The sequence below is a fragment of the Dermochelys coriacea genome, chromosome 18 (assembly GCF_009764565.3).
Source record: "Dermochelys coriacea isolate rDerCor1 chromosome 18, rDerCor1.pri.v4, whole genome shotgun sequence".
NCBI classification, from domain to species: domain Eukaryota; kingdom Metazoa; phylum Chordata; order Testudines; family Dermochelyidae; genus Dermochelys; species Dermochelys coriacea.
This window is the reverse complement of record NC_050085.1, coordinates 12,300,899-12,317,792: the sequence shown is the minus strand read 5'-3', so window position 1 is coordinate 12,317,792 and position 16,894 is coordinate 12,300,899. Positions and strand designations below refer to the sequence as shown.

The window sequence follows — 16,894 nt, the reverse complement described above, 5'->3', positions numbered from 1 at the left end:
CCAGAAAGCTTGTTTTCTTCTCTCCCCCGTCATCCTCTTTCTCCCACTTACATTTCTCCCTTCCACACCCCCTCCAGGCTAGTGGGTGGTGGTGGTGGTTGTTAATAATAATAATAATAATAATAATAATAATAACAATATTTATTAAAACATTTACACATTTGTGGCAATATGCAAACATAGAATAATAAAAGTTAATTTTATACTCCAAACTGGTATAGGAGGTCTCTGTATCTACTGAGGTTCTTACACAGTGCCCATCTGATGGTACAAGAGAAAGTCTGAATGTTGCTGTGTTCAATCTGTTTGGAATGGTGGTGGGGTGGTTTTTTTTTTAACTTAAACTTTTTAGATTTTCAGAGTACAAACAGATATCATATTCCTCCTCATAAACTGATACACAAGGGATAAAAATACACAAGAATGTGCTCTCTGAAGGCTGGCTCTGCTTCTAGACATCCAAAAGCTAATTCATTAATACTCTCTGCAGAAAGAGAATACCACACATAGGGCTGTTCAGGCCAGTATATATCAGTCTGTGTAACTGCTGAGTACAACAGTAAGAGGAAGAAATAACTGTTTCCAGATATTTAAAACTAAACATGTTAATATCACATTCTGAAGTCTGGGGGTTTAACTCAGAGTATTGTGGTGAAATTAAGAAAGGGAAATTTAGGGTGAGTATCAAGAAAACTTCCTGACTGTGTAATGCTGTTTTTACAGCATTACACAGCTGTGGGCGGCTGTGCAAATGTAAAGAAACTATCTCGCGGCCCGTCAGGGTAATTTGCTGGTGGGCCGCGAGATAGTTTCTTTACATTTGCACAGCTGCCCACAGCTCCCTTTGGCCGCTGCTCGCCGTTCCCGGCCAATGGGAGCTGAAGGAAGCGGTGGCCAGCACATCCCTGCGGCCTGTGCTGCTTCCCACAGCTCCCATTGTCTGGGAACGGTGAACTGCAGCCACTGGATCTGTGGGCGGCCGTGCAAATGTAAACAAACTGTCTCATGGCCTGCCAATGGATTAACCTGACAGGCAGTGTGTGGCCTGCAGGTTGCCCACCACTAGTGTAATGTATTAGGTCAGGGGTTCTCAGACTTTTGTACTGGTGACCCGTTTCACACAGCAAGCCTCTGAGTGCAACCTCCCTTATACATTAAAAACATTTTGTAATATATTTAACTCCATTATAAATGCTGGCGGCAAAGCGGGGTTTGGGGTGGAGGCTGACAGCTCGTGACCCCCCATGTAATAACCTCGTGACCCCCTGAGAGGTCCCGATCCCCAGTTTGAGAACCCCTGTATTAAGCTATGGCATAGTCTCCTTACGAGGATAGTGGAGGCATGATGTTGTTAAAAGTAGACTAGACAAAGCATTAAAAATAAACTATAGGGAGCAATCCCGCACTATCAGGGGGTGGAGTGGATGGCCTGTTAGGTCTTTTTCTTCTCTAGTTTCTGTGATTTTGTGGGGTTCTGTTGATGGATACACTTCAGGAAAGTCTGTTGCGTTTGAGAGAACTTATCCATCCTGGAATGACTTCCATGGATGATCATCACTTACATTTCAGTGCATTGTATTTTGCATTTATGCAATGTGCCCCAGGTGTATAGTCATGACTGTGTAAAGCTCAAGGGCAGCATTCATGAATTGATACTGGAAACAACCATAACATTTTAATACTAGCAAATTTGAGGGAAGACTCTGCCAAATGTGGGGATATCAAACTTTTGAAGTGTTATCTCATCTGACATGTTTTTAAAGATGATGCAGATTGTTCCATAGAAGTTTAGTGGTCCCTTGATGATGGGGGCATTTAACACTCCTCTGACCTCTCTTAATGCTGGTAGAAAGAGGCAGTGATAGCATAAGTAATTGAAGTACCTCAGATCAAGTGCAGCATGGACTGTTGCACTGCGGGCTTCCCAGCTCACACTCCTGCCAACAAGACTTGACTATTCTGGAGGGCACCATCTCTTGGGGTCTGTTCTGTCTCAGAGTTTATTCAGTCCTCACTCTGTCTCCTGAGACTACCAACAAAAGTATCAGTTTTGCTATGGACACCTGTCCTGCTAAGAACTATATTGTGCCTACCAACTCATATCACCTGGGCCAGTTTGCCCAGCCTGCTAATGTTCATGGGATGATGTGAGGGAACTGCATTCTGTGCTCTGTCAAAACTCTACAGTGGATAGGAGTGTGAGTAAATCCAGACACTCTTGGATGGCAGAGTCACCCCAAACTTGTTCTGTGCTAACCTGGAGTGGGTACAGAATGAATATGCATACGGACCAAAAAGGGCTTGTGTATGCCCCAGTGCTTCCTGTGTTTGCATTCATTGCTCATGTTGCTATTGCAGAGAGAAGCTTTAATCCTGTCATTCTTACAAAGAAATGCTGTTCCCTTTTTTGTTTTAAAACAAAAAAGTGGATTATTTAGTTTGAGGTTCCCAAAGCCCAGGAAATGCATCTCTAGGGCTCCTCGTCAATTTGGGGCCTAATGAAATATAGAAAATACTCTATAAAAGCACCTTTATTACTTTAGTTGCTTAAATGTGGAGTTTTTAGCCATCAGGTTAATGTTTTTGTATCATCTTTTGATTCGATTGTGAGCACTTTTCCAAGTATCTCTGCCACTTGAGCGCTAATTGGATTTCCGCAGATAAATGGTGCTAGCTGTAGCCCTTACCTCACTGCGTTCTTGCTTCATCATTATTTTATTTGTTTTTACTGTAAAGGTTAATAAATCTTTGTATGTTTAAAGCATGGAAAATGGCAGGCAGGCAGGCAGGCAAAGGACCACAGCATGGAAGGGGGAAATCTTTGCAGTGCTTTCTCAAAATTGAGTGAGGCATCATGCCCTTTGCGGTATTTTAAAATGGCCAGTTGGGTGTGTTATGTGACCAACTAGCAATCCATAATCCTTCAGATAAAAAGCGTTGATCTCTCCACTAGTTCTCAGACAGAGCTTGAAGGCATTCCAATTGGGTTACCATTGATTTGGGCTGGGGAGGACACTAAGTAGCACTGGTCTGTTTAAGAAGAAATATATGGAGTGTTTTTTTGTTTTTGTTTTTTTAAAGGAAAATGGGAAGCCTTTTCGTACAAACACACCTTGGTACCCCTAGATAATCAGGAAAGTCTATAAGGAGCCTACTAATTTACTAAGGCCAGGGAAGTAGAAAAGATCAAACCATCTTCCTTGTGTTCTAAAGATGGGAAAACGTTAGATTGCTGTTCTGGACCAGGCACTGAATATTGGGCTGATGCTTTTGCAGTGGCGTGGACCCAGGCATTCAGTATTGTGTCCGTGCTCTGCTGCAGCATGGACCAATCATTGAGTTGGCGCTAATGCTTTGCAGTAGTATGGACTGAACATTCAGGGTGGGTGCTAATGCTCTCTGCAGCATTTTGTAGGTAAAGGCTGGTGTTTTTTTTTTCCTGAGGCGGGTAATTGTTTATTAATTTTTTAGTAGGTAAAAAGTTTAATTGTAATAATCCTTGACATGTGCTGACTGCTCCAAGTTTTAAGGAATAAGCAATGTTGTTTTGTAGCTTCCGTGCCTCACTCACAGTGTCTCTTGGTTTAGACGAAGATTTCTGCATTGAAACTGTGCAGGGGCAGGATTTCTTCAGGATAGTTCTCTCTGGTATTAATCCTTTTGGACATTTTAACTTGATCTTGGACTGTAGGAATTTGCTGAGAGGTTTTAGGTGGAGAAGGCAGGAGACAAGGTGTGTGAATTCCTTATGGATATATGCTGCTGTATTGGTTGAGCCTTATCTTGAATGTATCATTGCACCTATCTGCTCTGTTTCTTTAAATAGTGAATATGAGATCTCTGAAAGTTGCCAAAATGACCCCATCGGAAAATGAAAACTTCTCTTTGTTCTTAGAATATTTATAACATGGACAGCAGCTGTGTAAGCTTTCCCCTCACTTGCCCTTGCATTGTGAGCATCCTAGGAGTTGAAAATGAAGTTCAGTCTCCATATCCATTCATTCTCTTCTGAAACTGCTCACATAGGTTTCCACTTTTGAAGGAGAATTTTTGTGACGTGGGCGTCTGTCTGTTGGAAACTGGACAAAGACGAGTGACATAGCTGAATTTGAACTAATAAAACTGTATTCCTTCAACACCCCCTCTACCCCCGCCCGGGAGCATCCAACCCTTGCCAGTCAGTTTTTCTGACCCATACTAAATTGCTATCCTAACGCAGCAATTAACAACAGTTACAAAGTGCATAGGCTGCTTCATCATATTATTTTGTAGTGCAGTAGCAACTACGAGCCTCAGTCCTAGACCAGGACCCCATTGGGACTGTACAAACAAAGAACAAAAAGACAGTCCTTGTCCCAAAGAGCTGACAATCTAAAGATATTTATGTAAAATTATCATTTGCTTAAATGTTCTATATCCTTTCTCTCTCTCTGCCACTTCCCAGTTGCTGTGGCTTGCATGATTTATTGTGTACTTGTCTGTATTTCCAGCTTCTCAACCATTTCCAATATTTGCCAGTTTCTTCTAGCAGGCCTGGCTCCCTTCTCCCTCCCCAGCCAACTATGCTTGTATGCACTCATGTTTGAAGCTTTTGAGTTACATGCCAAGGTACAAGTATGTGAGTAACTAAATTAACCATCAGGTGTAAGAATCCCAACCACAAACCCCTATTTCAGCCCCAGTCACATGGTTCCTGTCATGACAAGGAAAACACAGTTTTCAGTTTTCACCATGCATTGCCCAAGAAGTGGAAGGTCCATCAAGCAGTTCTCTATACAGGACGTTCAAGAAACTGTGGCTTGCTGATTCTCCAGTGCACAAGATTCATTTCCCTTGCTTACATCTTTGGTATCAACCTCCACAAATGGGACACACGTTGGGCCTTCTGCAAGGGAGTCTGAATCATTTATGCAATTTGGTTAGCCAGCCCCTTGCCTGTGGAATCACAGGAAGCCAAACTGGTCTGAACAATGACCCTGTTCTGGTGCATCTCTCTTGGGTGATGAGTCTTCCAGAGTCTAACATTCAATTAAAATTTTAATGCTTGGATATTGTCATTAGCCAGGAAACAAGCCTCCCATCTCCCCCTCCTCAGTCATCCTACAGTGTAATAGCATGTGAATGGAGATCCACCAATTCTTGTTTGTCCTGTGCTTAAAAGGATGAGACAGTTACTTATTATTTTATCCTAGCACATTCAAAGATACTATAGTTAGGGTAAAAGGAACAATCCTTCAAAAGCTGTCAGAACTGAGCTTTTTCAGAATGTCGGTGAGGGGGCTGGGGGTGTTGCCATCAGCTAACTCTGATTATTATATTCTGCATATTTTTAGTCCTGGAGACAACAGGGTGAGCTCACGGTTCTCCTGTAGTGAGCATCTTGGACACTGAGTCATTACATTCCTTTGGAGTGATTCAGCGCAACAGCTTGACACCTTCATTAATTTTACAGCACAGAACTTCAGTGCTCTCTAAGCTTCCTTTATAAAGGATAGATTTAAAGGGAGCTAATACATAACTGGGATGCTACCCTGAAGAGTTATAAAATAGGAGCCTATGGAAGTCAAGAAATCAAATTCCTCACCTTGCCCCGTCAGCTAGCACCTATCCCATTGGATCAGTTCCCTTACTTGCCCTTGGCGTGCTGGCATCATCTATATTTTGAGGCCAGACCCTTCACCCACTTCCCTGGGGCACTGACCTGCTGATCCATGTATATCCGTAATGATCTAGCACTTTCAATACTGAGGTTACTGCAGTTATTTCTGTAAACAGGACTTCAAATAATTTCCTGACAGTTGGTTTCAAAGCCAAGCAAATGGCAAATGTCATCTCTTCTCCTCCGCCCCCCGCCCCCCATTCTAAAATCTCCTTTGGTGGTAGCATCAACAATTGTAGGAAGGTTTCCAAGGGCAAAAAAATGAGAAAAAAAGAGGCTTTTAAAAGCTTATTTATTTAGTATGCTTATTTTTCTTCTGGGAATGGGAGGAAATATGATTCTTTACTGTCCCCTCCAAAAAAACCCTCTGACCTTGCACTCCAGGAATAAAAGTATATGCAACTTATTGGCTATGCTTGAATTTTATAGAAGCATTTGTTAATACAGCTATAATTACTGGTTTTATTAGTGATTTCTTTATAAATTGTTTTTTCAGGCATTTATTACTTGAGGATAACAATTTATTTAGAATTGAACTTGGGACTGCAATGTCTCATCCTCCTTTTTGAGATAAAAAAAATACACATTCTTCCCTCTGTGTGTGATGTGCGTGAGTATACGTGTGTACGTATATGTATGTATCTCTGTAGAGTCTTGCTGTTTTAAGGCTTGTGTTTCTTTTAAAGTATGTGTAGTTTTCTGGTGTTTATTTATTGCAAATGTATAATACTTAATATCAGCTTTGTTCTTTTAAGAGTGAAATTTTGGCAAGCCGTCCATCATGTTTTAACCAGAGCCAAAAAATTTAAGATGACAGACATATTTCATTTTGAAAGGTGGCTAGTGCGCAGACGAAGTCGCTACTTTTCATAAGGGCTTTTACTTCATATATCAATGTGTTTTAAGAGAGACTTGGGTCAATAATACCATGCTTTAGAATTCCCTAAATACATATTTACACAATAGACCTTAAAATATATTAGTCTGTCATGTCAGCTCCTGTAGGCTGCTATCAGGGATGTTTTATGTCCTTAATGTATGATACAATAAAACTTTATTTTTTATAGCATTTTTCATACAAACTGTATCCTGAAATGCTTTGTGGAGTTAAATAAAAAAGTTACAAGGTTAACATTTAAAAAGCTGAAGGGGAGAAGAATTAAGAGGTATATGTGAGGGAGAAGGTATTTTGAGATGAGATTCAAAACTAGATGGAGAGTCCACAGGACAGAGAGAGAGGAAGGTTGCAGAGGAGAAGGCTCTTAGACAATGGTGAGGTTTTGTGAAGAGAGGGGGCTGGTTATACCTGAGCAGAGGGGGTGGAAAGATCAGGCCCCTATAATCAGCTGGAGCAAATGTGAAATGGCTCCTGAAACGAAGGAGCTAAGAATGGGGTGTTTGTGTGATCTCATTTCTGTGGATATGAGAATAGTGAAAAAATAAGAGGAAGAAAAGTAAGTGAAGGGAGAAGGTGTCCCACAAAACATGGGTAGATAACTACAAGATTTTGATCAAATTAGTGAGAATAGGATAGCAGTGAACGAATGCCTGGGATTTTGCAACTTCTTCCTTTTAACTCATTCCATTGTGCTAAGGGAGTGCCAGGAGTCTCAGCTCAGTGGAGGATGCCTCCTGCCTTTGGTATTAACTAGGCATAGCAAGGTGAGATGAAGGCGCCTTAGCTTGGTTTTTTCTGGCTTTTATTGATTTTTTTTCTGTCACCATCTTAATGTAAATTAAGCAGGGTTTTTTTGTGTGTGATAATTATAGATAAATGTATTTAAAGTAGATCTGGATTTTGTCGTCCTGGAGAAAAGGAGGAAGAGTAATTTTTCCCCCCCATCCCTGTCATATGTTCATTTTAATTAGCAATTTTAAAAAATTGAAAATAAAAGGGGAAAATGAATAGGTGTTGAACCAGCCTGTGATATGTAAATGCCAACTAGTAATTACCTAAAACCTCAATTTTCTTTCTGTTTCATCTTGCAAAACATTTCATTTCCACTGAGTGAAAACACTTAATTTGGGCTGTGTTCGTTGGTGAACCCAGCCGCTCAGATCCTGCGCCTCTCCCAGGTCTCAGCTAGGGGGAGTACTGGCTCTGTGCTTACACAGCTCTTGCAACTCTGTCTGTCCCAAGGTTATGCCTCTGGTGCCATCCTGATGGTTTTACTCTGAATGTTGAATGGAAATCCACCCCCATCCTTCCATGCCCAACCTTGAATCTGGTTTCAGAGTGCTTTGCTCTTTCCAGTATTACTGAATGCTAGGCAGTCTGTGGCATATAATATTTTTTACTTTTCACCTGGGTGTTGCTATCTTGGCATTCTTGAGTTAGATTTCATTCATAGAACTCTCTCTAGCCTGAGTTTCTGAATCCCTGAGACTTCTGATTTTAAATTTTTATTGACCCTTCTTCCTCTTTCATTCTGTTTTGCTCTCTCAGTTCAGGATCCCTGATTTAGATCGCATGTTGAGCTTGTTTTTTTTCCTACCTTCATTCCTTCGGGTTCTGGATCCTGGGACTCTTGCTTTCTATTTCATACATTTCTCACTATGTTTTAAGTGAGAGCTATTAAATTTGACTTCCTAGGACTGTAAAATAAAGTTCATGTAAGTTTCTCTTGCCTGTTAACTTTTGGGAGCTGTCTTTTAATATGTGTTTGTGCAGCACGCAGCACAACGGGGTCCCGTCCTGGTTGGGGGCCAGAAAGAAAGCTCTATGTGCCAGGGAAATGTAAATTTGGAGCCTTGGAGCCATGTCTCTCTCATTAGTGACCTCCAGATATTCTGCTTAGAAAGAACAAGTACTTTTTGTGAAATTGGGGGTCCTGGGACCCTGAACCTTGCGTTAAGAAAAGGTGGGGTTTGACCTGGGAACTGGAAGCTTGGATTAGAGAGAGCTCTGTGTGTGGTGTCCCAGGACCCTGAATCTAGAGAGCTCTGCCTGGAATCTCAAGGAACATTGCCTCTTTAGTGAGATATATGGCTTCATAATTAGCCCCTTGCATTTTTTTCACTAGTGCTAGCATCAGCGTTCTACAATGTGTTTCCCTGATTAACAGCTGCTTTGCAACTATTTCCTTATGTCACCGATGACCATATTTGTCAAGTTAGTCCTAACAGAGCATTGATTTCTTACTAAAATGCAGCATTTCTGTTTGAAGGGGTTCTCTTGTTGCTCACGGTGCCAGGCTTTTAAGTCAGCCCTTGTTACAATGTGAGCTGGCTTTAGCCTGATGCTTGTTAACAGGATTCTGGGTATCTCCTTTGGAGTAGGAGTACAGAAACCTTTCACAGACAATTTAATCTTCTGAGCCTTGCAAACCTGCAGCCTCTCACTGGGGGGAAAGAGGGTATTGCAGTAGGCTATGTATTGATCAGTTCCATTTGCCCTGCAGCCGTGGCCTTCTGCTCTGGCTAAAATAAGGTTAGCTTTTGTTAATACTGCCATATTATTTTTAATACACTTTAAAAAAATAACTCCCAGTACTTTTACATACGTCATATATATTGCCAGTGTTGATTGCCTTCCGCACATGTAATGTAAACTATCTGGGCATAGTTCATGGCCTACGCCTCTGCTGCTCAATGAAAAGGAAGGTTGCATTTAAACAGACACAAAAGTGTTCAGAGACAGACCTCCCCTCACGATGTATAATCTCAGACCCAACCTTTAGTTCCCAAGACATCCTGAAGTCTTGCTCTGTGAACAAATACGATTCAGTAATAACCTACAGAGGATTCCCAATATGAGGGGATCTAATAAATGTCTCACTCATTGTTCCCCCAGTGGCACTTTATTTTGTTTTCTATCTTCATCTCTGTTTTCAAGCCCTGCATAGCTGTGAGTGTGTGGGATGATTTTTTGGAAGGGGGAGGGGAAGAGGTTGCTTGCTCCTGAATCATCTTCTGAACCATGTGTTTTATTTTTCACATACCAGCAGCTGATAAAGCAGCTTGGGTCCCTTATGTAAAAACCCTGTTGCTGTGAGCATAATAGTAAAGAGGGCTGAGTTCATCTTCCTCGCCAACACCAGAGGAGAGGGAGATTGGGGGTGTGGGTGCAGGACTTTGGACCAATGTCAAAGTGCAGTGCCTTAGTCCGGAATTTCCCAAGCTTGCTGCACTCCTGCAACATCTGCAGTAAAGTTCCTGTCTCCATGTTACATCTATGACATTGAGGTGGAATATTTGCCTGATTTTATGTAATTTGGCTGGACACAAATATATCCCATGAATCGTCACATTCATCTTCTAATTAGAAAATCAAATGATAGCCCAAGATTTGCTGCAGTGTTTCCCCCACAGTATTTCTGATCAAAAGTGTGTCTGTGTATGATTCCATTGCAGAAAAAAGGCTGGTGGGATAGCAGGTTTATGATGTTAATTCATTTTTAACAACTGAATACACTATTTTTCGTTAAGAAAAATAAAGGACAGAGATCTACCGGTTAAATGTGGTCTGCTGGCCATTGTGTGCTGGCAGTCTGAGAATCGGAGTTGGTAATATGATGATGCACACTATTTGGCAATGTCCTAATATTAGAAAATTTTGGTCAAGTGTTACAAATGTTACAGAAATAGTATAGAACAATATGTTTCCAGCTGAGTCAGAATTCTATTTGCTGTATGGTTTTTCACCTATGCGTGGGACTGAAAAGACTTTTTTTTTTTAAATGGACTGCAGTTGTTGTTCGTTCAAATAGAATGATCCTTAGAAAGTAGGAAAGCTCTCTTGTCCCTTCATGTAAAAAAAAAAAAAATGGCATGTTATCATGGCCAGAATTGTTTCATATGAACACTTTATACACAAGATAAATGAGGAAAATGAAGGAGATTCAGTTGAGGATAAGAAAAAATATCTCTCTTCTTTAAAGGCAAGCACAAACTTCTAAACTAGAGAAACATAGGCTCAAGAGGCATTTTGGAAATGGGATGTAATAGTTAAGGACTTTGTTTTGGTAAAGTTTGTTGTTGCTTGTTTTATTTTTAGGCGTTATTTTTGTCTCATTGTTTTAAAATCAAGACCTTTGTAAAAAGATGTCAGAGGAAAATGATACAGGAGGTATTTTGAATAATTTAGTTCTTTAATGTGGAGGTTTATTGTTTCTAATGTTTTTGTTGAAATGTTTACATTTTGCAAAACAAAAATATCTCCCAATAAATGGCTGCAATCAATATAACATTAAAAATGGATATACTTAAGAAAATAACAGAAGGGAAAATGTTTTGTTTTAGATTTTTTTATATATAAACTGATAATATTAATGTATGAATCCAAGAGCTTTCCACATTCTGGTTCCGACAAGTCCTTTGTGTCTGTTTTACTAGCTCACTAGAAGCAGGAGGGGAATTTGGAAGAGTTCCCAAAGAAACAAGTAATTAACATAAGAAGGAAAGTGGTTTTGGTATGTTCGCACATCTATGTATCTACTTATTTGGGCATCTTTCTTATTCAGCACATTATCCTAAAGTTATTAGCTTGGGTGCTTTATATTTCTGCATTGGGCGTAGTGATATCAGAGCCATTTAAATGCGTGATTTGCCTGTCGCCAGCATTTCCCAGGGACAGATCAAGCGGCACATAAACGAGACCAAAATGTACTTTATGTGGGGTGTTCTGCTGTATTATTTTATGACTTTGTAATTATTGAATGTAAACTAAAAAATCCAACTGTTCCCCTCCCCCCTAACTTTGAAGTATGCCGGGACTTTGTCAAATTCCTGTTAAAATAAAGATGTCAATTTCATCTCCCTTCCAAATTCATTTATCATGCTTTTTTAAAAGGTGTTTTCTGCTTTACCTGATGTTTAAATTGGATTCGCTCATTTATGGTGTTCTTTGCTGTATCCCCCACGTTTTTCTTAAATGAATTAGTAATGACAGAGTATTCCATCATACCCTCTCTACAGCCACTTTAAGAGAAGCCTGGTGATCTAAACCTTTTAACCTATTAAAGATGATTTTCCCCAATTGAATCAGACCCACCACAGGTGTAATAACTAATCATTTAAACTACACCTGCTATTATGTATTTTTAAGCCATTATGCATGTTGGATAGATGATAATTCATGTTTATTGCATTGTCCAATGGATCCGTTTTGCCTACACTAGCCTGATTAATGTATTTAAAGAAATAAGAGATGCAATTTAAAAAAAAAACACATTGATGGAATGCACTGAGGAGTACATTGAAAGTGCCATTAAACCCATCAGAACTTTGCTCTCTGACCAGAAATGCATATTCCAAGGGCTGGATTCAAAACCAAGGTGAAACTTGTTCATTTCAATAGTGATGCTGGGTTTTTTTTTTCAGTCATGACATTTTTTTAAAACAACTTTAAATCTTAACTCTAGAAGCTATATTGTAGCTTGCACTTGTTGAGACCTGCAAATCCTCTTTCTTCTCCTCTTGTACTCATTAAGCTTATAGAGAATGCAGATGCCACCATTGGGGGGTGAAAACCACACTCTTCTTCCTTGTACATGGAAGATCAGCTTCGTCAAAGTGCAGGGAGGGAGCAATCTCTCACCTCAATATGGATGTCTTCTAAGTCAACTTCAAGCAGGTTATCCCCTTCTGTGCCACATCCATGTCTTTTATAGAGGCAGATCAGATGGTTTTCCACAGTGCAGCAGGATGTACTATGTATAGGACTAGATGGCTGAGGGGATTAATATTGGAATATGGAGCTTTTCCCTTAGTCCTGCGTGGTATGACCCATAGTAGTCACAATGTGGTGGCTGCTCAGCGGACTCTGTGAAATGAGTTGGTGGATCTTAACTCTGCACACTGCATCAAAAGCACTATCACAACTGGTGCAAAATTGGCCTCCTTGTAGATAATATCAGCAGAGACAAAGGATTGAATGGGCTATGGAGAGTCAACTCCCCTCATATCCTTAATGGTGATTCCTCCAGAACAGGCCTGAGGGACATAGGCAGGGGTGTGTGGAGACTTTCCCTGTTATATACACAATGTACATAGAGAGGAATCCAGCACCTTTCACTGGCACTTTAAGGGACTGCAATCATTGTGTGTGTGCAAAAAGTGTCATCCCAGTCCTTACACTCTGTGGAAATATGGGCCTTTAAGTCCTAAGTCACTTAAAGGTTCATCTTCTAGAGCATAATGAAGTCAAAGTTCTTAGACCAAAACTGTATATAGCTTCTACCGCAGCAGAGCATAAATATAACCACTTATCTGCTTGCCCAGTTGGGTCACTCAGAAAATAAAACTTAATCTTTATGTGTTTGGTAGGTTAGTGCGATCCAGGACAAGGAAAATAACCTCTCATCTGCTAATAACAGGCTCAGATATCCTAATGGAGTTTGTTTCACACTAAGCAGTGTTTCAGCTTGGTAAAAGATGTTCAAGGAGAAACTTCTCTAAGTCAAAATATTAATACTGTACTATCTGATTAGAGATGAGCCTGAGCCACAAATTCTGATCTGTATTCAAAGATTCCCCAAAGTCAGATCCAGGGTCTGGTCCAGCCCATCAACATCTGATGCTGGATTTGATGCCTGGTGTTGTAGTTCAGAATTTATTTAGAATCAGAATTTTGAATGTTCTTAACTCAGAGCTTTTCACGCTTCTGTTTCTCCAATCTTCTCACCCTAATCAGATTGCAACAGCAGTGAAGTTTCTACAGAACTCCCGGGTCCGCCAAAGTCCACTCGCAACCAGAAGAGCGTTTCTCAAGAAGAAAGGTACAGATTCATCAGTCTCATTCTTTGTTCTTAGTATTAATGAGGGGGTTTAGGGGTGGGATGTAGGGCAGGAGTTATTGCTGTGGAAAATTAGTTATTGAGGGGAAAAAAGTTCTCTTGTCCCAGGAAATTTTTAGTGTGTGATCAAGACAGCTTCATTTTCCTCCCGGCAAGTCAGAGGTAATATTGGCACCAGACACAGCATTGTAGAATGAGTTATGGGAATTTTGGGGTTAACTACCAGTAGAGGTCTTCAGAAGCGAGGCCGTTTAGAGTTACAGGCTAGATGGTCAATTCTAACTCCTTAATGACATGGCTTAAAAATGACCAGCTGTAGTTAAAAGGTCAACAGCTTCAGAAGAGAGTCGGAGAGAGGAATGAAGGAAGAGAGACATGGTAAGAGTAAACAAGGTCAGGTTAAGGTCAAGCTTGGGGTCAACCCGACTTTCAACCTGAAATGGCAAATTACTGACTGTGCATGGCTCTTTTTATAGCTGGAGCAGGACAGATCCTGACAAATTCAATATTGTCTCAAGCCAATGGAACCTGCTTTGGCTACAGCCTGATAATAGTTTTCCCTTCTGTTTATAAAGGAACTAACTATGTTTTTTCTTTTGATGTTCTGAAGTTTTAAGACAACAATTTAGAAATTTTCTAGCACATTTCAGGTGAAGTTTATTCCAGTGCAGATTGCCCAGCCAAGAACCCTCCACATCCCTTAAGTCCTTAGCGTGGGACTTACGTAATAAAGAGGCTCATGCCCTGGAGGGAATTTAATGCATTACAGAGTTAGAAAAGGTAGTTTAAGTGCTGGAGGGGAGGGGAGGGGGGTGTAAGTGCAAAGTCCAAAATTATGGAGAATGCGGACCCATTTTTAATTAGTGTTGTGAATATTACAGTGTAATTTGAATTCTTCAGCCAAAGACCTTGAGCTATGGAAAGTAAGAAACTCCAGGAATATATTATCCAGGCTGGAGATATGAATTGTTTAGTGAATGATACTCGATGGCATGAGATTATCTACTTACAGGCACCCCTGCTCATCTTGGGGCAGAAAGCACTAAGGATGGAATGGTAGGAGTTGGGTTCTAACAGCTTTGCCATAAACAATACTCTGCAGGTACATAATTTGGAATAGGGTCCTTTCCCTGCTGGTCCTAGTGTCAATTACAAAGCAGCCCAGCAAGGGGATGCAACTCTGTTAGGTGCGTTGTTTGTCCTCCTCTGCCGTCAGGATGGCATTGAATTTGCCAGTATGGCAAAATTTGGAGCTTGTTGGCCACTCTGCTCTGTGAGTTTTTCCTTGAAATATGTGGACCAACGGGGAGTAATTTATCATAAAAGCTTGGGGATTTCAACTCTATCATCGAAGCAATGAAGCAGGGGAAAGCTGAGCCTAAAAGCTGTGCTGATTACCCGGGGTAACCTGATACAAAATCTATTGTTGCCGAGAGATTCTTAGCCCCCAGTATATCGTGCAATATTATAACCGCCTGATCTTCTCCTCTGCTGACAATGACCAGTTATTCCTCATTTTCTCTCTCAACGTAGCTGGGTTAGAATTTCATTTGCAGAAGGTATTTAGAGCAATTTAGAGACAAATGTCTCTGGTGTTTGCTCTGCACTTCCCCACCGCAGGCTTCGCTGAGCAGTTTTTAGTATCAGGAGCTCCATCTAATCTGTTTAATTTTAATAAATCCCTGACTGGGAGAAGAGGAGGGGTGGGGAGAAGGAGGCAGAGAGACACTATGGCCCGACTAATACTACTTGTGAATTACTTGGCTAATAATTACCAAAGAGGAGAAACTGTTTGGTAGAACTGTTTGTTCCTGTTTGTTAATTCCCTCCCTCCCCTTTGCGCTAATTGCTCATATGGAAATTTAACAGTAGGAGAAAGGAAGGAACGGAGTCCAGCAATGCCTGCACCTATGAGTCATTGGGAACTTGATCATATGGGATCTGCCCACTTGATCATATAATGTTACCTTTGCTCAATGCTCCAGAGCAAAGAGATGCACATGTGCATCATGCCAGTTGTGCCCTAAGGGGCAGGAAAAATTTTTTTCCTAACCCTAGATGTGACTAGTTCAACCCTGGGCATATGAAGGAGAATTAACATGGTTGAGTATTCAGTTCCATTTACACCCTGAGATCTACCCATTGGCATTCTAAGTAAGTGTCCAGTGTTTTTCCTGAATTCTAGTAAAGCGTATTCTACCAGGACTTCCTGGAGTGGAAATTTCAAGACTTATCCTCTGAGAAAAAATCCTGTCCATGTATTCATTAGTAATTACTGTGCAAGTCTGCAGCATGTTTCATCGAGGATCTCATGACTTTGAGAATCATAGAGATTAAGGCCAGGAAGAACCACCAGATCATCTTGTTGGACTTCCTGTATATCACAGGCCACCAACACCACTCAGCCGAACTGTCCCAGAGACTAGGCTTCAGCCCACAACCAAACATCTACAGTGCAATTTTATAACCCTGCAACCTGAGCCCTGTGAGCCCTAGTCAACTGACATGAGCCAGCCATGGGTGGTTTATTGCAGTGTATACATACCCTGAGAGGGTTAAGCTGCCTGACTCAAGGGCACACTGCAAGGCAGTGACAGAGTTAAGAATAGAACCCAGGAGTCCTGACTAGCAGTCCCCTGTTCAAACCCCTAGACAACACTCCTTCCTTATATCATATATTGTATCATATATCATAGCATATCTATCATATCATATAAATATTTCTGTGAACCCCTATGTTAAAAATAACTTTGTACATATCTCTGTAGGAAATAATACAGAGGCATCATCTCCTGGAAGGATTTTGCAGTTGGTCTGGTTGTAGTTTCTTCCAGCAGATTTTGCTGCAGAGAATGGGGCAGGACCACTGGTTTTCTGAGAGCTGGAAAGAGCAAGGAAAGAGATTGATACCCTGGCTGTGGGGGAGCTCTCAGCTACCCTAGTTGCAATCTGTTCTAGTAGGAATGGATGTAGGGGTCAGAGGAGTGGCAGCGGGAGTACTCCCAGGTACTGCAGTCTCAGCTTTGCTTAGGAAATTTCACATCTGGAACTTGCAGTGAAACACTGCCTTGAATTATAATCTTGACTTGAAAAGCCAAATCCAATTTTTTTTAACATTATTTAATATTTAGTATAGAAACTATGGTCCCAGGAGTGCATGTCAGTTCAGTCTGAAATAAAGGTTACTTTAGAATTATCAGCTGGGTTGGGTTTGTTTTCTTGTGAAACAGCAGCTGGGTGGTAGTAGAGGGAGGCTGCCCCTATTTCTGTGCAGTTAAGAGGTTAGGGGTCGTATATTACAGGCCTGGGATAATAAGCCTGATGAAGATGGAGAGTGTGAGGAAAGTGTCCTGGATTTAAGGTCCTTCAAAAGTTCAATGAGATTTCTGCGTCATCTTGAACACTTTAAAACTTTCTAAATACAGAGACATTAATGAGAAACATGAAGTTATTAGAATCATTTATCATTTTCTTTGAAGCTTACACTGGGATTTTGTGT

At 40.8% G+C, this 16,894-nt stretch overlaps 1 protein-coding gene across 3 annotated transcripts in view; it reads left to right on the top strand.

Moving 5' to 3' along the window:
* Positions 1 to 16,894, top strand: part of PEX14 (peroxisomal biogenesis factor 14) — a 193,235-nt gene that overhangs the window by 41,038 nt on the left and 135,303 nt on the right. For all 3 annotated transcript variants that reach the window (XM_043499972.1, XM_038377115.1, XM_043499971.1), the window contains one exon: positions 13,293 to 13,377. In XM_043499972.1, coding sequence (XP_043355907.1) covers positions 13,293 to 13,377 — 85 coding nt within the window. The remainder of the gene's footprint in view (positions 1 to 13,292; positions 13,378 to 16,894) is intronic.